This window comes from Coenobita brevimanus, chromosome 18 (assembly GCF_032717465.1).
Source record: "Coenobita brevimanus isolate Jiangsu-jjx chromosome 18, ASM3271746v2, whole genome shotgun sequence".
NCBI classification, from domain to species: Eukaryota; Metazoa; Arthropoda; class Malacostraca; order Decapoda; family Coenobitidae; genus Coenobita; species Coenobita brevimanus.
The window spans coordinates 10,499,413-10,515,192 of NC_136971.1; the positions used below are offsets into that span (position 1 = coordinate 10,499,413).

General features: G+C 40.2%; 1 protein-coding gene across 1 annotated transcript in view; it reads left to right on the forward strand.

Annotated features, from left to right (window-relative positions):
- The first annotated feature begins 283 nt into the window (after positions 1 to 283).
- Positions 284 to 15,780, forward strand: part of LOC145391401 (ankyrin repeat domain-containing protein 13C) — a 29,919-nt gene continuing 14,422 nt past the window's right edge. Inside the window, exons 1-4 of the mRNA XM_080266009.1 lie at positions 284 to 395; positions 4,440 to 4,481; positions 8,790 to 8,894; positions 12,367 to 12,498. Of these exons, the coding sequence (XP_080122135.1) occupies positions 284 to 395; positions 4,440 to 4,481; positions 8,790 to 8,894; positions 12,367 to 12,498 (391 nt within the window). The remainder of the gene's footprint in view (positions 396 to 4,439; positions 4,482 to 8,789; positions 8,895 to 12,366; positions 12,499 to 15,780) is intronic.

A 15,780-nucleotide genomic window follows, 5' to 3' on the forward strand; every position in this document is an offset into this window, starting at 1 on the left:
ACTTGAAATATAGTACTTGTAGCAATGCCAGAATATCATTTGAAACCGCGTTAACGTTGCACATTATATAAAATTATTCACGGTAGTTTTACATTTTTGCACTAACTATTAATTATATTTTACTACGGTTACTTTATCTGAGTGTTCATCCAAGCGAAATTTTTATAAATGATAAAATAGTGGAATAATATGGTGGAGAAGGGGCTTCATCCCAGTGCGACAATCACAAATGCTGTGTGCTATCAAGTTTATATACAACACTCAGTGATGTGAATATGTAAACATGGCCGACGATAGTAATTCTTATGAATTACATGAAAGTGTATTTAATGGTGATATAAGAAGAGTGTCAGCTTTAGCACGAACTTATGATGTTGCAAAGAAGGACAAACATGGTATGAAATATGAGTCATTAGTGTTATAATTCTCATATGGAAGAAAAAGTGTTTGGAAATGTCGTCGGGCATGACAGCCAACAGTGGTTATTACAGATAACGAAGCAATACAAGTGGCTGTGCCTCGTTAAGTAGTAGCTGTAATGAGAATTGATGTATTACATGCATGTAATAAGTTTGTAATCGTGGTTCAACATGTTCTTTCATTTAATCCATAATATACGAAGTCAAGCGTTAAGTTAGAGAACCATTACGTTGTTTTCGGTAATTTGAGACTATTATTATATATCGTAGCTGCTATTTCTAAAAAGTAATGTTATTTTTCAAGTTTGTCAATACGGTAATGAGAAAAACTGCAGGAGAGCTTCCACGATAAGATACATTATTATTTTTTCAATGTACATAATTATCATTGTGATACCGTAGCTTGAAAAAGTTGTGGAAGGGAGAAATTTTGAAGGTATCATCTATAAAACTACCAGTTTTGCTTGCAAACCATGGCAAGTGGCCATCTGCCATGTAGGACTTTCAGGTTGAATTGGCTCCAAAGTCGTTCTTTCATTAATCATTCTTCCCTACTAACCTTTCTTAGTGTGATCTAACCTAACCTAATTCAACCAAACCTAACAATTTACCCTGATATAACCTGGTTGAATTATTTGGGGATGAATGAATTTTGTGTGAATCGGCCCAGTGCCCTCTGCAGGACGCCACGGCTGATGTCAACAAGCCTGCCTTTGTGCTTTGGAGTAGGCTTAACATGTTCAGTTTTGCAGAATTTGGGTGTCCTGAGTGAATTATAGTCTTAAGTAACATAAATGATATTTTTGTAGAATCTGGTTGCCATAAAAGAATTTACATTTATGAAAGACTGTTGCAGCTGCACAAGGCTTACATGAAGGAGTGTTAGTGCCAACTTTAACATATGGATGTGAGACTATGGTGTGGCATGAAAATGAAAAGTCAAAAGGAAGAGCAGTGAAAATGGGACTGCTGGGGAATGTGTATGGCATACAGAGACTGGATAAGATATGAAATACTGTGATTCATGAAAGATGTGGAGTGAGGATGTCTGTGGGCACCAGAATCGAAGAGACTATACTGGGATGGTATTAGCATGTGGAGAGAATAGATAACAATAGCGAGGTGCAAAAGGTGTATCTGAGTGAATTTGAAGGAGGGAGGAGACGAGGTAGGCCAAGGAGAAGGTGAAGGGATATGGTGGATGAGTGTGCAAGGAAGAAAGGTTTGGAAGTCAGTGAGGCTAGAGGACTGACAAGAGATCGAGCTGGCTGGATGAATATTGTGAGGAGAAGTGCATGATCAGGGATTTGGCACCCCTTTTTTATGTGACAGCGTCCGGATTGACTCTGTCGAATACATTAACATGAAGCTACAGAACATGGTGAATGTTTTTGGCATATCAGATAGAGCCAGGCTTCCGGGGGCTTGAATGGTGAGCGAATGGAAGCGTGGCTCATTGGATCGGACAAATTTTGGCTGTCTGGACATTGCTACTCCTCACCCTGCCCTAGGGTAGGAAGGGAGGTCCGGATGATGATGATGATAAAAGACAAACCCTGCCACTAAATTTTCCTAATTTATTAGTGGCAGTTCTCCTGCAGTTTGACCCAATAATGTCCAGTCTTAAAAACTTCCATCAGCTGAAACATTCCCCAATACAATACAAAGTTGGTGAAAATTACGGTAGGAAAATGCCCATCCAGAAAATTGAGAAGCAGGTTGTGGTATTAAGGGTATTTATTGTTCTTGAAAATGTGACATAAACTAGCTAATAGAAATTTGCCTGATAATGAGTTGACAGATTCGTGCAGCATTATTGACTTCAACATTTTGTTCCATTTCACAGTATGCAATATAGCCTTTTGAGTAAAACCTCATCTATCTATCTATCTATAGCCCGACGCCCTAATCCCGCAAAGGGTGGCCGCAGACAAAATGCCTCCAAGTCACTCTGTCACCCACCATTTGACTCCCCTCCCCCCAACTCACCCCCCCCTCCCTCATATACCTCTCAACTCCATCCCTCCACCTCATCCTCGGTCTACCCCTCCCTCTCCCTCCCTCCACCTCACCTACATACACCCTCTTAGTCAGTCTTTCATTCTCCATCCTCTCCACATGTCCAAACCACCTCAGTGTATTTCTCCTAATCTTTTCAACCACATCCACATCTACCCCACAGCGTTCCTTCACTTCTTCATTCGTCAACCTGTCCCTCCATGTCACTCCACATGCTCCTCTCAAGTAACTCATTTCCACTGCTCTCACTCTTGACTTGTTCCCCTCTTGCAAGGTCCACGCCTCGCTTCCATACGTCAGGGTAGGGATCACAATACCATCATGCAGTGACTTCTTAACTTCCATACTCACCTCCCTATTTCTCATCACTGCTTTCAGTGTGCCAACAACCTTCCTTCCCTGCTGTACCCTTTCACGTACTTCATCCCCCAAAGTTCCATCCTTACTCATCACACTACCCAAGTACTTGAATGCACTCACATTCTCCATATCCTCACCATCCAACCTCACTTCACACTCTGTGACTTCATTCCTCTCAAACACCATAACTTTACTTTTGTTTACATTAACTTTCAGCTTCCTCCTCCTACACACTGTCCCAAATTCATTCACCAAACCTTGCAACTCCCATTCATCTTCACTCAACAATACTGTATCATCAGCAAACAGCAACACCGGAAGCTTCCAAATCTCACCCTCATTCATTAGGGCCACCCCCACATCCACTGCCCTACCTTGTACCTCCTTTACGACCCCATCCATATATATATTAAACAGCCATGGAGACATTACACACCCCTGTTTCAGTCCCACATTGAGATCAAAGAACTCACTCAGCTCACCATCCACTCGCACCGTAGCCCTAGCTCCCTCGTACATACTCTTCACAGCACTCATACTACAGATAAATGGCTTACATGGTACTAATTTCCAGTAATACGGCTTTGTAAAAATTCTGATGTTTATTGGAATTACGTCCAGCTAAAAGAGTACTAATTACTGGTAATCTGATCACCGTTTGGTTTTATTCAATTTTGTGCAATTCCCATTCTACGGATGTCCAGTAGAAGTTAGAAATACAATTTTATATACCGTACATGTACAGTATGGTACCTTTGTAAATGAGAAGGGGGAGATTCCCCAGTTCTTGCCTCCTTCCTTTATCATATGTACATTAAAGTTTGGGTAGGGTAGGTTGGGTTAAGTCTGGTTCAGTTAGATTACGTTGATACCGGTAACTTATTTCTTTAAACCAAAGATGAGATAATGGACTGAGACAGGAGTTGGAGAATCTCCCCCACCATCACCTTATTTACCATGGAGGACATAAGAAAACTCAGCATTTCAGACAGAAGTTTATACAAGAGAAATTGCATAGCCTAAACTAAGTGATGAGTGTGTAAATTCCAAAGCCAGTTAGATTGGTGTCACTCCAGAATTTAAGCTGAATCAATTTTTTTTTTTTTTTTTTTTTTTTTTTTTTTTTTTTTTGTGCATGTAGCTTCTGCACGTGCTCCATATCCCTGCCAATTTTTTTCAAGGATATATCAGTGCCTAAATGGGTTGCAGCATGTACCACTGTAGCCTATAGAAAACATGGGCATCCAGTCACCCCAGTTATGGGTTGACAGTGGACACCAATAAAACTTAACCTAACATGAAATCTGTTGGATATGAATTATTGATATCATGGACAGATAACTGATCACTGTTGTGCCCATCTAGGCCTCTGAAAAATTATTTTGCCTTAAGAAAACCTCACACAGTGTCTGGAGCCACCTCAGTTCATGGTACCGGTATCCTAACTACCAATAGGCTATTTTATTGGACAGCTACAGATGTTCAGATGTTACATTTTGTTGTCTCATTTATGGCCTTCTGAACTTTATTCCTGTGCAGTAATATGCAGCATTATACAGCAGTTTATTAATGTATTGGGATAGTTTCATACTGGGATGTTTATATATATTTTTATATTGTTATGATACTTTTTGTTTTCAGGGAACACACCACTTCATTTGGCAGTTATGTTGGGACACAAAGGTAGGTGAAATGTAAATTTGATAGCTAATTATCTATCTATCGCCTGACGCCATAATCCTGTATGGGGTGGCCATTTGACTCCGAGTTATTTGTTTTACAGGGAGGGGCACTAACCCTCCACCAACCCACTTGACACGTAGGGAGCACGTATGGTTTGGTTATATGGTTACCACCCAGCATTGTAAATGGTTTCTTAACTTACAAGAAACCATGTGGCTTGTCACTCAGTGTAAAGCCACCTGTCACGGAAAGAAAAGCATTAAGTAGTGACAGGAAAGATGGGAGAAATAGGAAGAGAGGAGGGCAGGCACAGAAAAAGAATGATAAAGGCTAAGGAAGAAGTAGGCAGCACTACATCAAGTGAGTGGATGATGGTCGCCACCAGCTAACTACTATACTGTATCATATTTGTAAGTACTTACAATGGAGTAAAAATTACTACTATACTGTATTTGTAAATACCGGTACTGTACAATGAAGTAAAAATCTGAATCGACAAATTGCAGTATTGATTAAATAACTTACAATACATTGGTCCCTCATGTAACATGTCATTTTCTCTCGTGTAAATTAGTAGTGCGGTACAGCAGTTACGAGTAAAATTGTGTTAAATTTTGAATGATGCAGTCTGATTATGACTACTGTGGTTTAAGGTAACCATGACATCATTCTACATTGTGTGTATGTGTGTGTGTGTGTGTGTATTATGAATTTTGTGTGTTGGAAAGGTGTTTAAGGTAGCTTCCATCAGAGATGTAAGGGAAAAAGGTTATTTTGAACAGCTACTCTGAAGCATTTGGGCCTTTTTTAATGGTTTTCCAATACTGTACTTGTCTGGTTGTCAGTAGCTAGTATACGGTACTAAATTGCCAGTATGAATTACCTAGGCTACATCAAGTGAGGGACCAGTAGTTTATAAATGCTCATCTAAGTTTTTTGCTTTAATACAGTGCAATAGTTCTTTCTTTATTTATACTGATTTCTAGTTAAATTACTCGTCATAGGTTTATAGAATATGGACACTTCTCGGGTTACGCAGTGGTTCAGTGCCAGAAGGGTTAGTAAAAGTTAAATTTTTCGCTTCTTATTTAATCCATAGCCATGCACGGTACAGTACCGGTACTTTTAATCACTGAATGCCCATACTGTACCGGTATATTCTGGTGTAATAAGAATTTACATAGTATACATAGTAGTAATATAAATGTAGGTACTGTAGGCTATACAGTGCAGTAGTAATGTAGTAGTACCCTGTGGTACTGTATACTGTATTAATAAGAATGCATGACCCATCCAGTAGGTTGAATTTTTGACAGTCAAGAATTGCTTACTTTTCAGAATTTCTTTAAACAGTGGATCTTCCATATTCATGGGAATGTGGAATAGACACCCTCAGTAATTGGTAAAATCTGTTACGATAATTAATGGTACCCCCCCCCCCAAAAATGGTCTTGCCAGTTGTGATTCTGCCATATAATTCCCTAAAACCATTTGTACCATAGTGCCCCAAAACATCATCAGACATTTGATCTGCATGCTGTAGTTGTTGCCATTGTTGCATAACTCCTGTCTGTCTGACTGAGCAGACTTTTCACCCAGAGATAAGCACCTGCTTCTGGGGGTTTGTCCTGCAGGAGAGTACAGTGCAGTACATACACCATTTAGGGAATTAGCAGTGCCTTTGAGGTAGACTGCACTTTCCTAGGTTTGGACCAGGGACCTACCCTGCAGCAGGGTGCAGGGAAATGAGGAGGTTTGGCTTGTGGATGGACACTCCAATGAGGGTATGCTGCACCACCACATATAGGCTCCTTATAAGCTCCAGAATCCACCGGTACTTGCTTAAAGTGTATTTTGATTTAATTTAACGACACTGTCATCTCAAAATATAGCTTCTGCTAGTCTATTTTGAGATGGTTTATTGACCAGCAAATAACATGGCAAACATCAAAGTTGCAAATAAGGAGGGACACCGTGTATCCAGCCCTGATCATTCGTTGGTTCAGCATTGGTGTCTCAGATTATTCAAGACAGTCACACAGATTGCCTGTTCAGCCATTCGTGCTTCCAAGTAGCCTTCCAGAATGTACAAGAAACTTCAAGAAAGGATGTGGCACACAGTTGACAGTGCTGCGATATACTTGAAAGCTAAGAAGGTGCAGTAAAAAGTCGCTCCAAAAATTAAAATTGAGAACCCAGTGCCTTTCATTGTTAGTAAGGACTGGTTTTCAAAATTTTGTATACAAAAACAGCTGTGGTACATTTATGCATCAACCTCCCATATATCCAAGGCATAATTAACAGTCATGTAAAGGAGCACTTACAACATTTGTTATTTTAATATCATGTACCAGTACCAGTACAGTACTTATATCTATTGATGGTCAGTCTATCTATCTGTCTATTGCCAGATGCCGTAATCCCGTTAGGGGTGGTAGGTGGGGGCGCCCATCATCCACCCACTTAGTGTAACGGTACTGTGTTTTTAGTGTACTGGTAGCCCAACACTTAGTGGCAAGCCAAATGATTTCCTGTAAACCAGGAAATCATTTAAAACACTAGGTGGTAACCTTTTAACTAACCAACATGTGTTCCCTACGTGACAACAAGTGGGTTGGCGGAGGGTTAGTGCCCCTCCCTGGAAAACAGCTAACTAAAAATACGAACAAGAAGGCTGATGGTCAGTTAGCAGAGTACAATGTTTGATGACATTTTGGAGTATGGCAAAGAGTTGATAAGTAACCACACACTGTAGTGAAATTCCAACTGGAGGGACTATTTGGAGGGGGACCAATTACAGTGTTTGGAGATTTTTGATGTTTGTGGCAAAGTCTGTAACACGTCCTTCACATACGTTGGGTACTGACTGTAGATATTAAAAAATGTTATGCATGAGATGTCTTACGATTATTTTGGAAATGAGTGACTTTTTTTTTTCTATAACACAAGGACAGAACAGTTAACTTTATTACATCTGATTTATTTTACAAGACTTTTCGGAAAAAGAGAAACTTGATAGGCCACCATACAAGCATAGCTATTTGTACAAGTATGCTGGACATCCATCACAGTGTGTGGTTATGCCTCATGCAATTTTTCTGTTTCTGCTGGAGGAAATAGTCTAGCATTCCAGATTAGTTTTTAAAAAGTTGAATAATAGTATCCAGTAGGTAATCATGAAGTTTTTTAACTAATAGCTATAAGCAGAAGCTGCAAGAGGAAAATTTTATTGTACAGGTACTGGGAAACTCAGTGCAACGAGGCATATCTGAGATATTGCAACATAAATTACCATACTATATGGATAGAAGTGTATGGCCTACACTGAACCAATAACCATTGGTTGTACTGCATATGAGTAGTGCAAAGAGAAATGCATATGCATATCATTGAAGCTAAATGAACATACAAAGCAGAACCATAACAGTTCAGGATTGGTTACTCCCTGAAGTAGCATTTTCTTCTTCATTGGACTGTCTGATTGAAGAATGTCTGATAGGTCCATTGTAACGTAGGTTTGCTGCTGGCAAACTATACAGTAGCTATCATAATAGGGTTGGAGGTTATCTGGTCGAGTTTTGTTGTAAGAATGCAGGTTTCTCCACAGCATATCACACTTGGTGTTATTTATAGTTAAAATAAAAAATTGTAGCTACCAAGATCATAGCAGAAGTTTTAGCTTGCAGTTACGAAATGCACAATTTGTATATTTTTTGCGATCCAGGTCTTGAAATACTGTGTAGTATGGTATGTGTAGCTAAGTTAAAAGTAAGCTGCTGCTCACTCCAGTATGACATTGAATTTGTAGAGAATTCTTATTATGGTTTTCATGGTTGACTGGTAGGCAGTTCGTATAGTTGAATAAAATTGGAACAGTCCAAAATTATATGTACAGTATACAGTTATTGTACTTAAGTATGACATTCCATTGAAAGGATTATCAGTAAGTGGGATAGTAACTGGGTGCATTAAGTGGTTGTAAGGAATGATGTGATTGATAAACTTATTTATAATTAGTTACTTAGTAACATACAGCTTGGCACCCTTTTTTAACGTGACAGCATCTGGCTTGACTCTATTGGATACATTTATGTGAAGCTACAGAATGTGGTGAATGTTTTGGTCATATCAGATAGAGCCGGGATTCTGGGGGCTTGAATGATGAGTGAATGGAAGCATGGCCCATTGGATTGGGCAGACTTAGGCTGTCTGGACATTGCTACTTCTCACCCTGGCCTAGGGTGGAAAAGGAGGTCCGGATGGTGATGCTGATGACGATGACATAGTAACATGTTATTTATCCTTTAGAGTGTATCCACCTGCTGCTAGCACATGGAGCACCTGTCAAAGTCAAGAACCTGAGTGGTTGGAGCCCCTTGGCAGAAGCTATAAGCTATGGGGACAGACAAACTAGTAAGTCATGTTTATGTCTTTATATTGCATGTACTATAGCCTGTATAGTTGTAGCATAATTGATTACACATAGTTTTCTTGAAGATCCTGATGACTTAGGTACATTCAGAATTGTATGTGGTGAATTCTGTTTATTCAGTACAGCAGACCCTGTTTATACAATGATTTGCTCATACCAGTGGTTCTCAACATTTTTGGGGTCTTGTCTCCCTTAGCCTTGGTTCACATATCCACACTCGTGCTTGCCCCTTCTTGCCATCATTTGACTAAAAACTTATTCCTGAATTATTGTTAGTATTGTTGCCGCCAGCTCAAGTGGACGTTAACCCAGTTGAATACAGGCTGAATTACCCCTCCTCTTGCAGTCCAATACCTGTATGGGAGATGAGTGGAAGGGTAGTTGAGAGACATTTATACTATGCTAATATATACTGTATATATATACAGTATATATATATATATATATATATATATATATATATAGTAATACCTCGATATACAATACCCCTAGATGCGATACCTCGGCTTAACGACGGGGGTAGAAATTGCACCATACCCCAGCTAACAATGGCCAAACCCTGGTTTAATGATGGGTTTTGATTTTTCTTACCGAGTTTGATTATATTTTAGACTAAAATTGTATGTTTAGGTTGATTTATAACCTGTTTTTAGACTTTGATTAATGTGTTTTAGCGATAGGTGGGGTGAACATTGTCATCTTGGGGTACAGTTTACTAAACTTTATTTCTTCCAGACTTATATTTAATGATATTCAGATTTGATTTGTTGGTTTTGATGAGTTATTTACAGATTTTGGGCTTAGGTTAGCTTCCATTACAGCTGTTAGGCCATTTAGATTGCCTTTAAGCCTGTTTTGGGGCTCATCTGGGTGGGTTTTGGACTTGGTTTGGGCGGAAACCCAAGGCTGGTAAATGGTCCACATTGAAATACATGTTAAAAGTACCCCGATATATGATACCCCGTCTAATGATGGAGTTTTACCTAACCAATTACATCGTTAAACCGGGGTATGCCTGTATATGTATATATATATATATATATACTATATAACAGCTACCACAAATTGACTTAGGACCTTCCCCCACAAGGTATTAAAAAACACAAATCCTAGTATATTGCAATGTTTGTTCATGAAATGCCATTCATTAATACGAAATCATGTTTCCTTTGTTTTTCAGGACCAGTTGGATGCATTTTGGCATGGAATCCCTTAGATCTCTAAAGTAATCTAAGGACATTTCTTTGCACCAAACATTTGTCAGTTCAGTCTTGAGGTTGTCCAGATTGGGTGTCTTCTCTGTCATGATTTTCTTCATCTTTGCCCAGCAGTTTTCTATCGGATTTAGATCCGGACTGTTGCCAGGCCAGTCGAGGACCTCAATCCGATTATCCTGAAGTCATTTGGTCACCTTTCTTGACTTGTGACATGGAGCTGAATCATGCGTGAAAAAGTCGTACCCATGAATAGCAAGAAAGTTTAACAAATAATCTTTCAGAACGTGAATGTACTGGCCACCATTCATCATCAAGTTTTTAACAAGAAAGTAGAGGCCTCCCCTTCCCATTTCAGCTGAGAAACACCCCTATACCATTACTGATTGTGGGTTCTTAACAGTCGGCAATGTGTAAGCAGGGTCATATCGACTATGGGAGGCAGGGCGAAGAACCTTGGCAGAACACACGTGGAACACTTGAAATGTGCTCTCATCGGAAAACATAGCCTTTTTCCACTCATCCGATGTCCAGTCTTGATTACTTCCCTCATCAGAAGTGTATCTGTACCTCTGGAAGTCGTCCTCTTCTTTCCACCACCATGCTTGTGCTCTGGTGTGACATCAGGTGGCAGGCCACACACTGCAGCAAGACTATTCATGACGGTCGACTTTGCACGTCCAGTACGTTCACAAATCGTGTTGATAGGCAAATTGTCCTGCCTCCACACAATGGTACGAACCGTCTCATCCCTTGGGTTGTACTTTCCAGGCATGACAACTCGACTATAGGAAAATAACAGGCCAAACTGTAATGCATACGAAAAAAGAGGGAGGTGCTAGCTCGGAGTGACGGGAACTTATACTTTCACTCTTGCTTCTGGGCAAGGACCGACATGCTGAGTGTTTCACCACCTCCCGCAAACACCAGAGGAGTTGCCAGTTACTTCTTGCCCCCAAAATTCACATGGTAGAGGTGGAAACAAATCAAAGACAATCAACTCTCCCATAGCAATTCTGTGTGTAGGTCCTAAGTCAATTTGTGGTAGGTGTGTATATATATATATACAATATATATATATATATGTTCTCCCTACGTGTCAAGTGGGGTTGGTGGAGAATTAGTGCCCCTCCCTGTAAAACAATGAACTCTAAACCCTTGGCCACCCCGTTTGGATACATGGCGTCTGGCAATGAATGATGAATATATATATATATATATATATATATATATATATATATATATATACAGTAAAAGCTTGATATAACGAATGCGGGACAAAACGGAAGCTTGAGATAATGGAATGATTTTTTTCCGTAAGGTACTCGTAATATTCCAGAAGTTTTCCGTTCTGTTGCGAAGCATTGGGTTTCCGTAATGGAGACAAGCCAGTTTGTCTGTGGCTGTGGAAAATTGTGATGCACCGGAACGTTTCCAGTCAATCACGAGGCGCGGGGCTTTGTCGCAGGCCGTGGCATCAAGCCGCTTTGTTTCAGGCCGGGTGAGGCCACTCACCTCGCTGTAGTCTGCCAGCAACCCCCACGAAGTTCAAATCTTCTCTGCAAGTGTGCGTGATTACCTTGGCACTACAAACTTTTTTGTGCCTTTTCTGTAGAAAATAAGCAAACCAATCATTTGCCATGCCTAAAGTGCAGGAAGAAAAGGAAAGGGTGAGGCTTTCTCTGGGCCAGAAATTAGAAATAATCTCGAAGCATCATGCCTGACACATGTTTGGGGGGCTGTGTCAGGCTTAATTCAACAAACAAGTCATGTCCTCCCCATTTGGAGGTGAGTTTTTTACTGTTTTATTTATTATTATTACTGTATTATTATTATTATTATTATTGTGGGTTCTGACTGCATTGTGTGAATCATTATGACTAGCATAGGCAGCATGTGTGTGTGTAGCAAAAGAAGCTACTTAGTAGCTTCAGGTCATGAGTTAGGGAAGAAATGTGGGGAAAAATCGCAAATTTCAGGAAAATTCCATTCCATTTATGGTTTTGGAGTGGAAGTTTGAAAAAGCGGAATACCGGTATTTGATAAAACAGAATAAGGGTTGGCTGAATTATTCCGTTATATCAAGCTTTTACTGTATGTATATATATATATATATATATATATATATATATATATTATAATCATTTTACAAGTAATTTGTTTCAAGTTGTACTGCCTACTTTTTTACAAGTAATTTGTCTTAAGTGGCCCCCACTTTCCCTTCCATCTCCTTTGTTAGTTTCAGTGTTGCTGCGGAAGCTGAAGCAACAGTCCAGGGAACACATGGAAACCCGGCGACCAGACCTAGTCCGGGCACTGTCGCAGATGGGAGATTTTTACATGGAACTCAAATGGGACTTCCAGAGCTGGGGTAACTAGTGATACTTGGCTTCTTACTGAGATCCAAAAAATGTTCTTACTATGTGCATGCTTTGTAACTGAAGTGTAACTTTGCAAGGGGTTTCCTTTGTGAGACGTGTGAAAAATAGTAGTTTTATATAAGCACAGTAGTTATTGCCAATTTTAAAAAAATGTAGGATTAATGATACAGTTTTCATCTATTGCACTAAACAGTTCTTAATAAACATACTGATATTTACTTGTACTAACGTAGTTTTGAATGAGTGTTGTTCAGCAGCATATTGATTTACATTCAACCATAATTTTCAAATACTGTTAAAGGTCTCAATAGATAGGCTTTTCAGCACTGTATTAGTACGACTTATGATATATTGTATACCTGGTTTTCCTTAATCATGGATTTAAGAGTCATAGACTCCTAGTTGTGCAGTCTATCAGTACAGGCAGTCCTTCTCATAAGTTGGTGATGTGTTCCACAATATCACAACTTTTTCTCCACAAATGATGCTATTAACTGGAGGAAGCTGGCAGATCAGCTTTATAGGAAGTAGTAGAACTTCAGTAGGCAATTTGTCTCTGAATTGCTGTGGTCAGTATAAAAAAAATGTCAAAAAGATGACATACAACAAAGATTTTCTGTACTAGTTTTCCTGCTTATATAGAAGGTACAGTAAAAACCTCAGGTTGATGAGTTCAAACATGTCCATAATCACTCAGCACATATTAACACATTTTGCATTTGTGGAACATATTTCTCAACAAGCATGTAATCTATCAGGCTCCTTTCAACATGATCTCCATTTCCTGTATACCACATATATTTATGTACATCTCTGTGTATAAAATAAGAATTACAGATGCACAACCTCCTTTTTCCTGACACGTGCCCTTCAGTTGCTTCCCATTATCATTCTCTACTGGTACTCCATTATTAGTGGTAGGTGGGGGTGCTCGCCATCCATGCACTCAGTGTAGTGCTGCTCTCAGGTGACTGCCCTTTCCTTTCTTCCTTTCTTCTTTCCTTCCATCCTCTTCTGTCCTTCTTTCCTTCATTCTTTCCTCTTCCATCTGCCTGTGGGCGACTCTGCACTGAGTGACAAGCCAAATGGTTTCCTGTACACCAGGAAACCATTTACTCTGCTGGGTGGTAACCATATAACCAAATTCTGGCACCTGGTGGCTTAGTGGGTAATTAAGGTGCTTCAGTTAGATTGAGCCTGTGCAGGTTTATATACAAGGGGTTGTTGGGGTTTACTGCTCACATAATGCCACTCAGGGATGAGTGAGGCTGTTCACTCTCATCTTAAATGTCAAGACCAACTTGCCTAGCCCCGGGCTTCTACGCTTCTCATGGGGCAACACAGGATTAGATGACGATGATAATGATATCATTCACAGGACCAGTGCCTACTCTACCATTCATTTTGCCCATTACAGTCAGTTTATAACTCCCGGGCATTCCTACTACTTCATCCAGCTCATCTCAAAATCTGTCTTTCTCAGTCTCACTCTTGTCCTCACATGGCCATACGTTACAGTCACTGCCACTTTCACCTTCTCAAACTTGAACTTTACATACTTACATCTTGATCTGATACATTTGTAATATCTCATTCCACTCTGCCACATTTCATTCATCAACAGAACAACTTCCTTCCATTTGTATGCTGATGATGCAGTGCTACTTGCAAATACCAGACAAGAGCTTGGCAGACTAGTGCAGAGTTTTGTAGGTGTCTGTGAGTACGTGCCTTGAGAGTAAATGTAGAAAAGAGTAAAGTGATGGTTATTGAGAGAGAAGGTGACTCCCAGTGTGATGTTACAGTGAATGGAGAGAGATTGGAATTGGTGTGAGTTCAAATACGCGGATACAGGGATAGAAAAGAGAGGAAAATGTGCAAAAGAAGTGGAAAGTAGAGTGACACAAGGAAGGAAAGTAGCTGGTGCTATGAAGGCCTTGATAAGAAACAGAGACTTGAGTGTTGCAGCTGCGTAGGGCTTATATGAAGGAGTGTTAGTGCCAACATTAATATGCGGATGTGAGACTATGCTGTGGCATGAAAATGAAAATTCAAGAGTAAGAGCAGTGGAGATGGGACTGCTGAGGAATGTATGTGGAGTACAGAGAGTGGACAGGATACGGAATAATGTGATACATGAAAGATGCATAGTGAGGAAGTCTGTGGATGCCAGAATCAAAAAGAGTGTACCAAAACGATATGGTCGTGTGAACTGAATGGATGACAACAGAGTAGTGAAAAAGGTATATCTGAACGAATTTGAAGGAGGGAGCAGGTGAGGTAGGCCAAGAAGAATGTGGAGGGATATGATGGATGAGTGTGTGAAGAAGAGAGATATTATGTTTGTGAGGCTAAGGAACTGAAGGAGACTGAGCTGGCTGGATGAATTTTGTGCGGAGAAGCGCATAACCAGGGATTTGGCATTCGGATTGACTCTGTCAGATAGGTACGGTATATTTGAAGCTACAGAATGTAGTGAAAGTTTTTTGTTCTCTCTGATGGAACCAGGATTCCATGGGCTTGAATGATGAGTGAATGGAAGCGTGGCCCATTGAATTGGGCAAACTTTGGCTGTCTGGACGTTGCTGCTCCTCACCCTGTCCTAGGGTGGGAAAGGAGGTCTGGATGATAATGAGGAGGAGGTGGAGGAACATATTTCAATCACTGAAAGGAAGACATTACTGCAAGTCCATTCACAGAATAAGTCAGGGTCCATTTAAGGAAAAGATCTGAGAGTGCATAGTTGTAGTGGTTGGATTCCTGTAGTCTGTCAGGTTCATGTCCAGATGAGCCTGAGGTAATAACAACAAAAGCATCACAACAGCTGCCTCACATTTATTTTGTAAACAGTCTCATATCTTTTGAAGTACAGGGAGGTGGGGGAGAGAGAATTGTACCTTGGGGCCCCCTTCTTCATCTGTTTTATGATTCACATAAAAGCAGAGATATTATTAGTGGATGTTCTCCACTTAATGTCCATCTACCCATGCCTCATCCAATCCTGTGTTGCCCCATGAGCAGTGTAGGAGCCCAGGGCTAGGTAAGTTGATCCTGACACTTAAGATGAGAGTGATCAGCCTCACTCATCCCTGAGTGACATTATATGAGCAATAATCCCCAACCACTCCTTGGATATAAACCTACACAGACTCAGTCTGATTGGAGCACCTTAATTACCCACTAAACCACCAGGAGTCATAATTTGGTTATATGGTTACCACCCGGCGTAGTAAATGGTTTGCTGGTGTATAGTAAACCATTTGGCTTGTCAC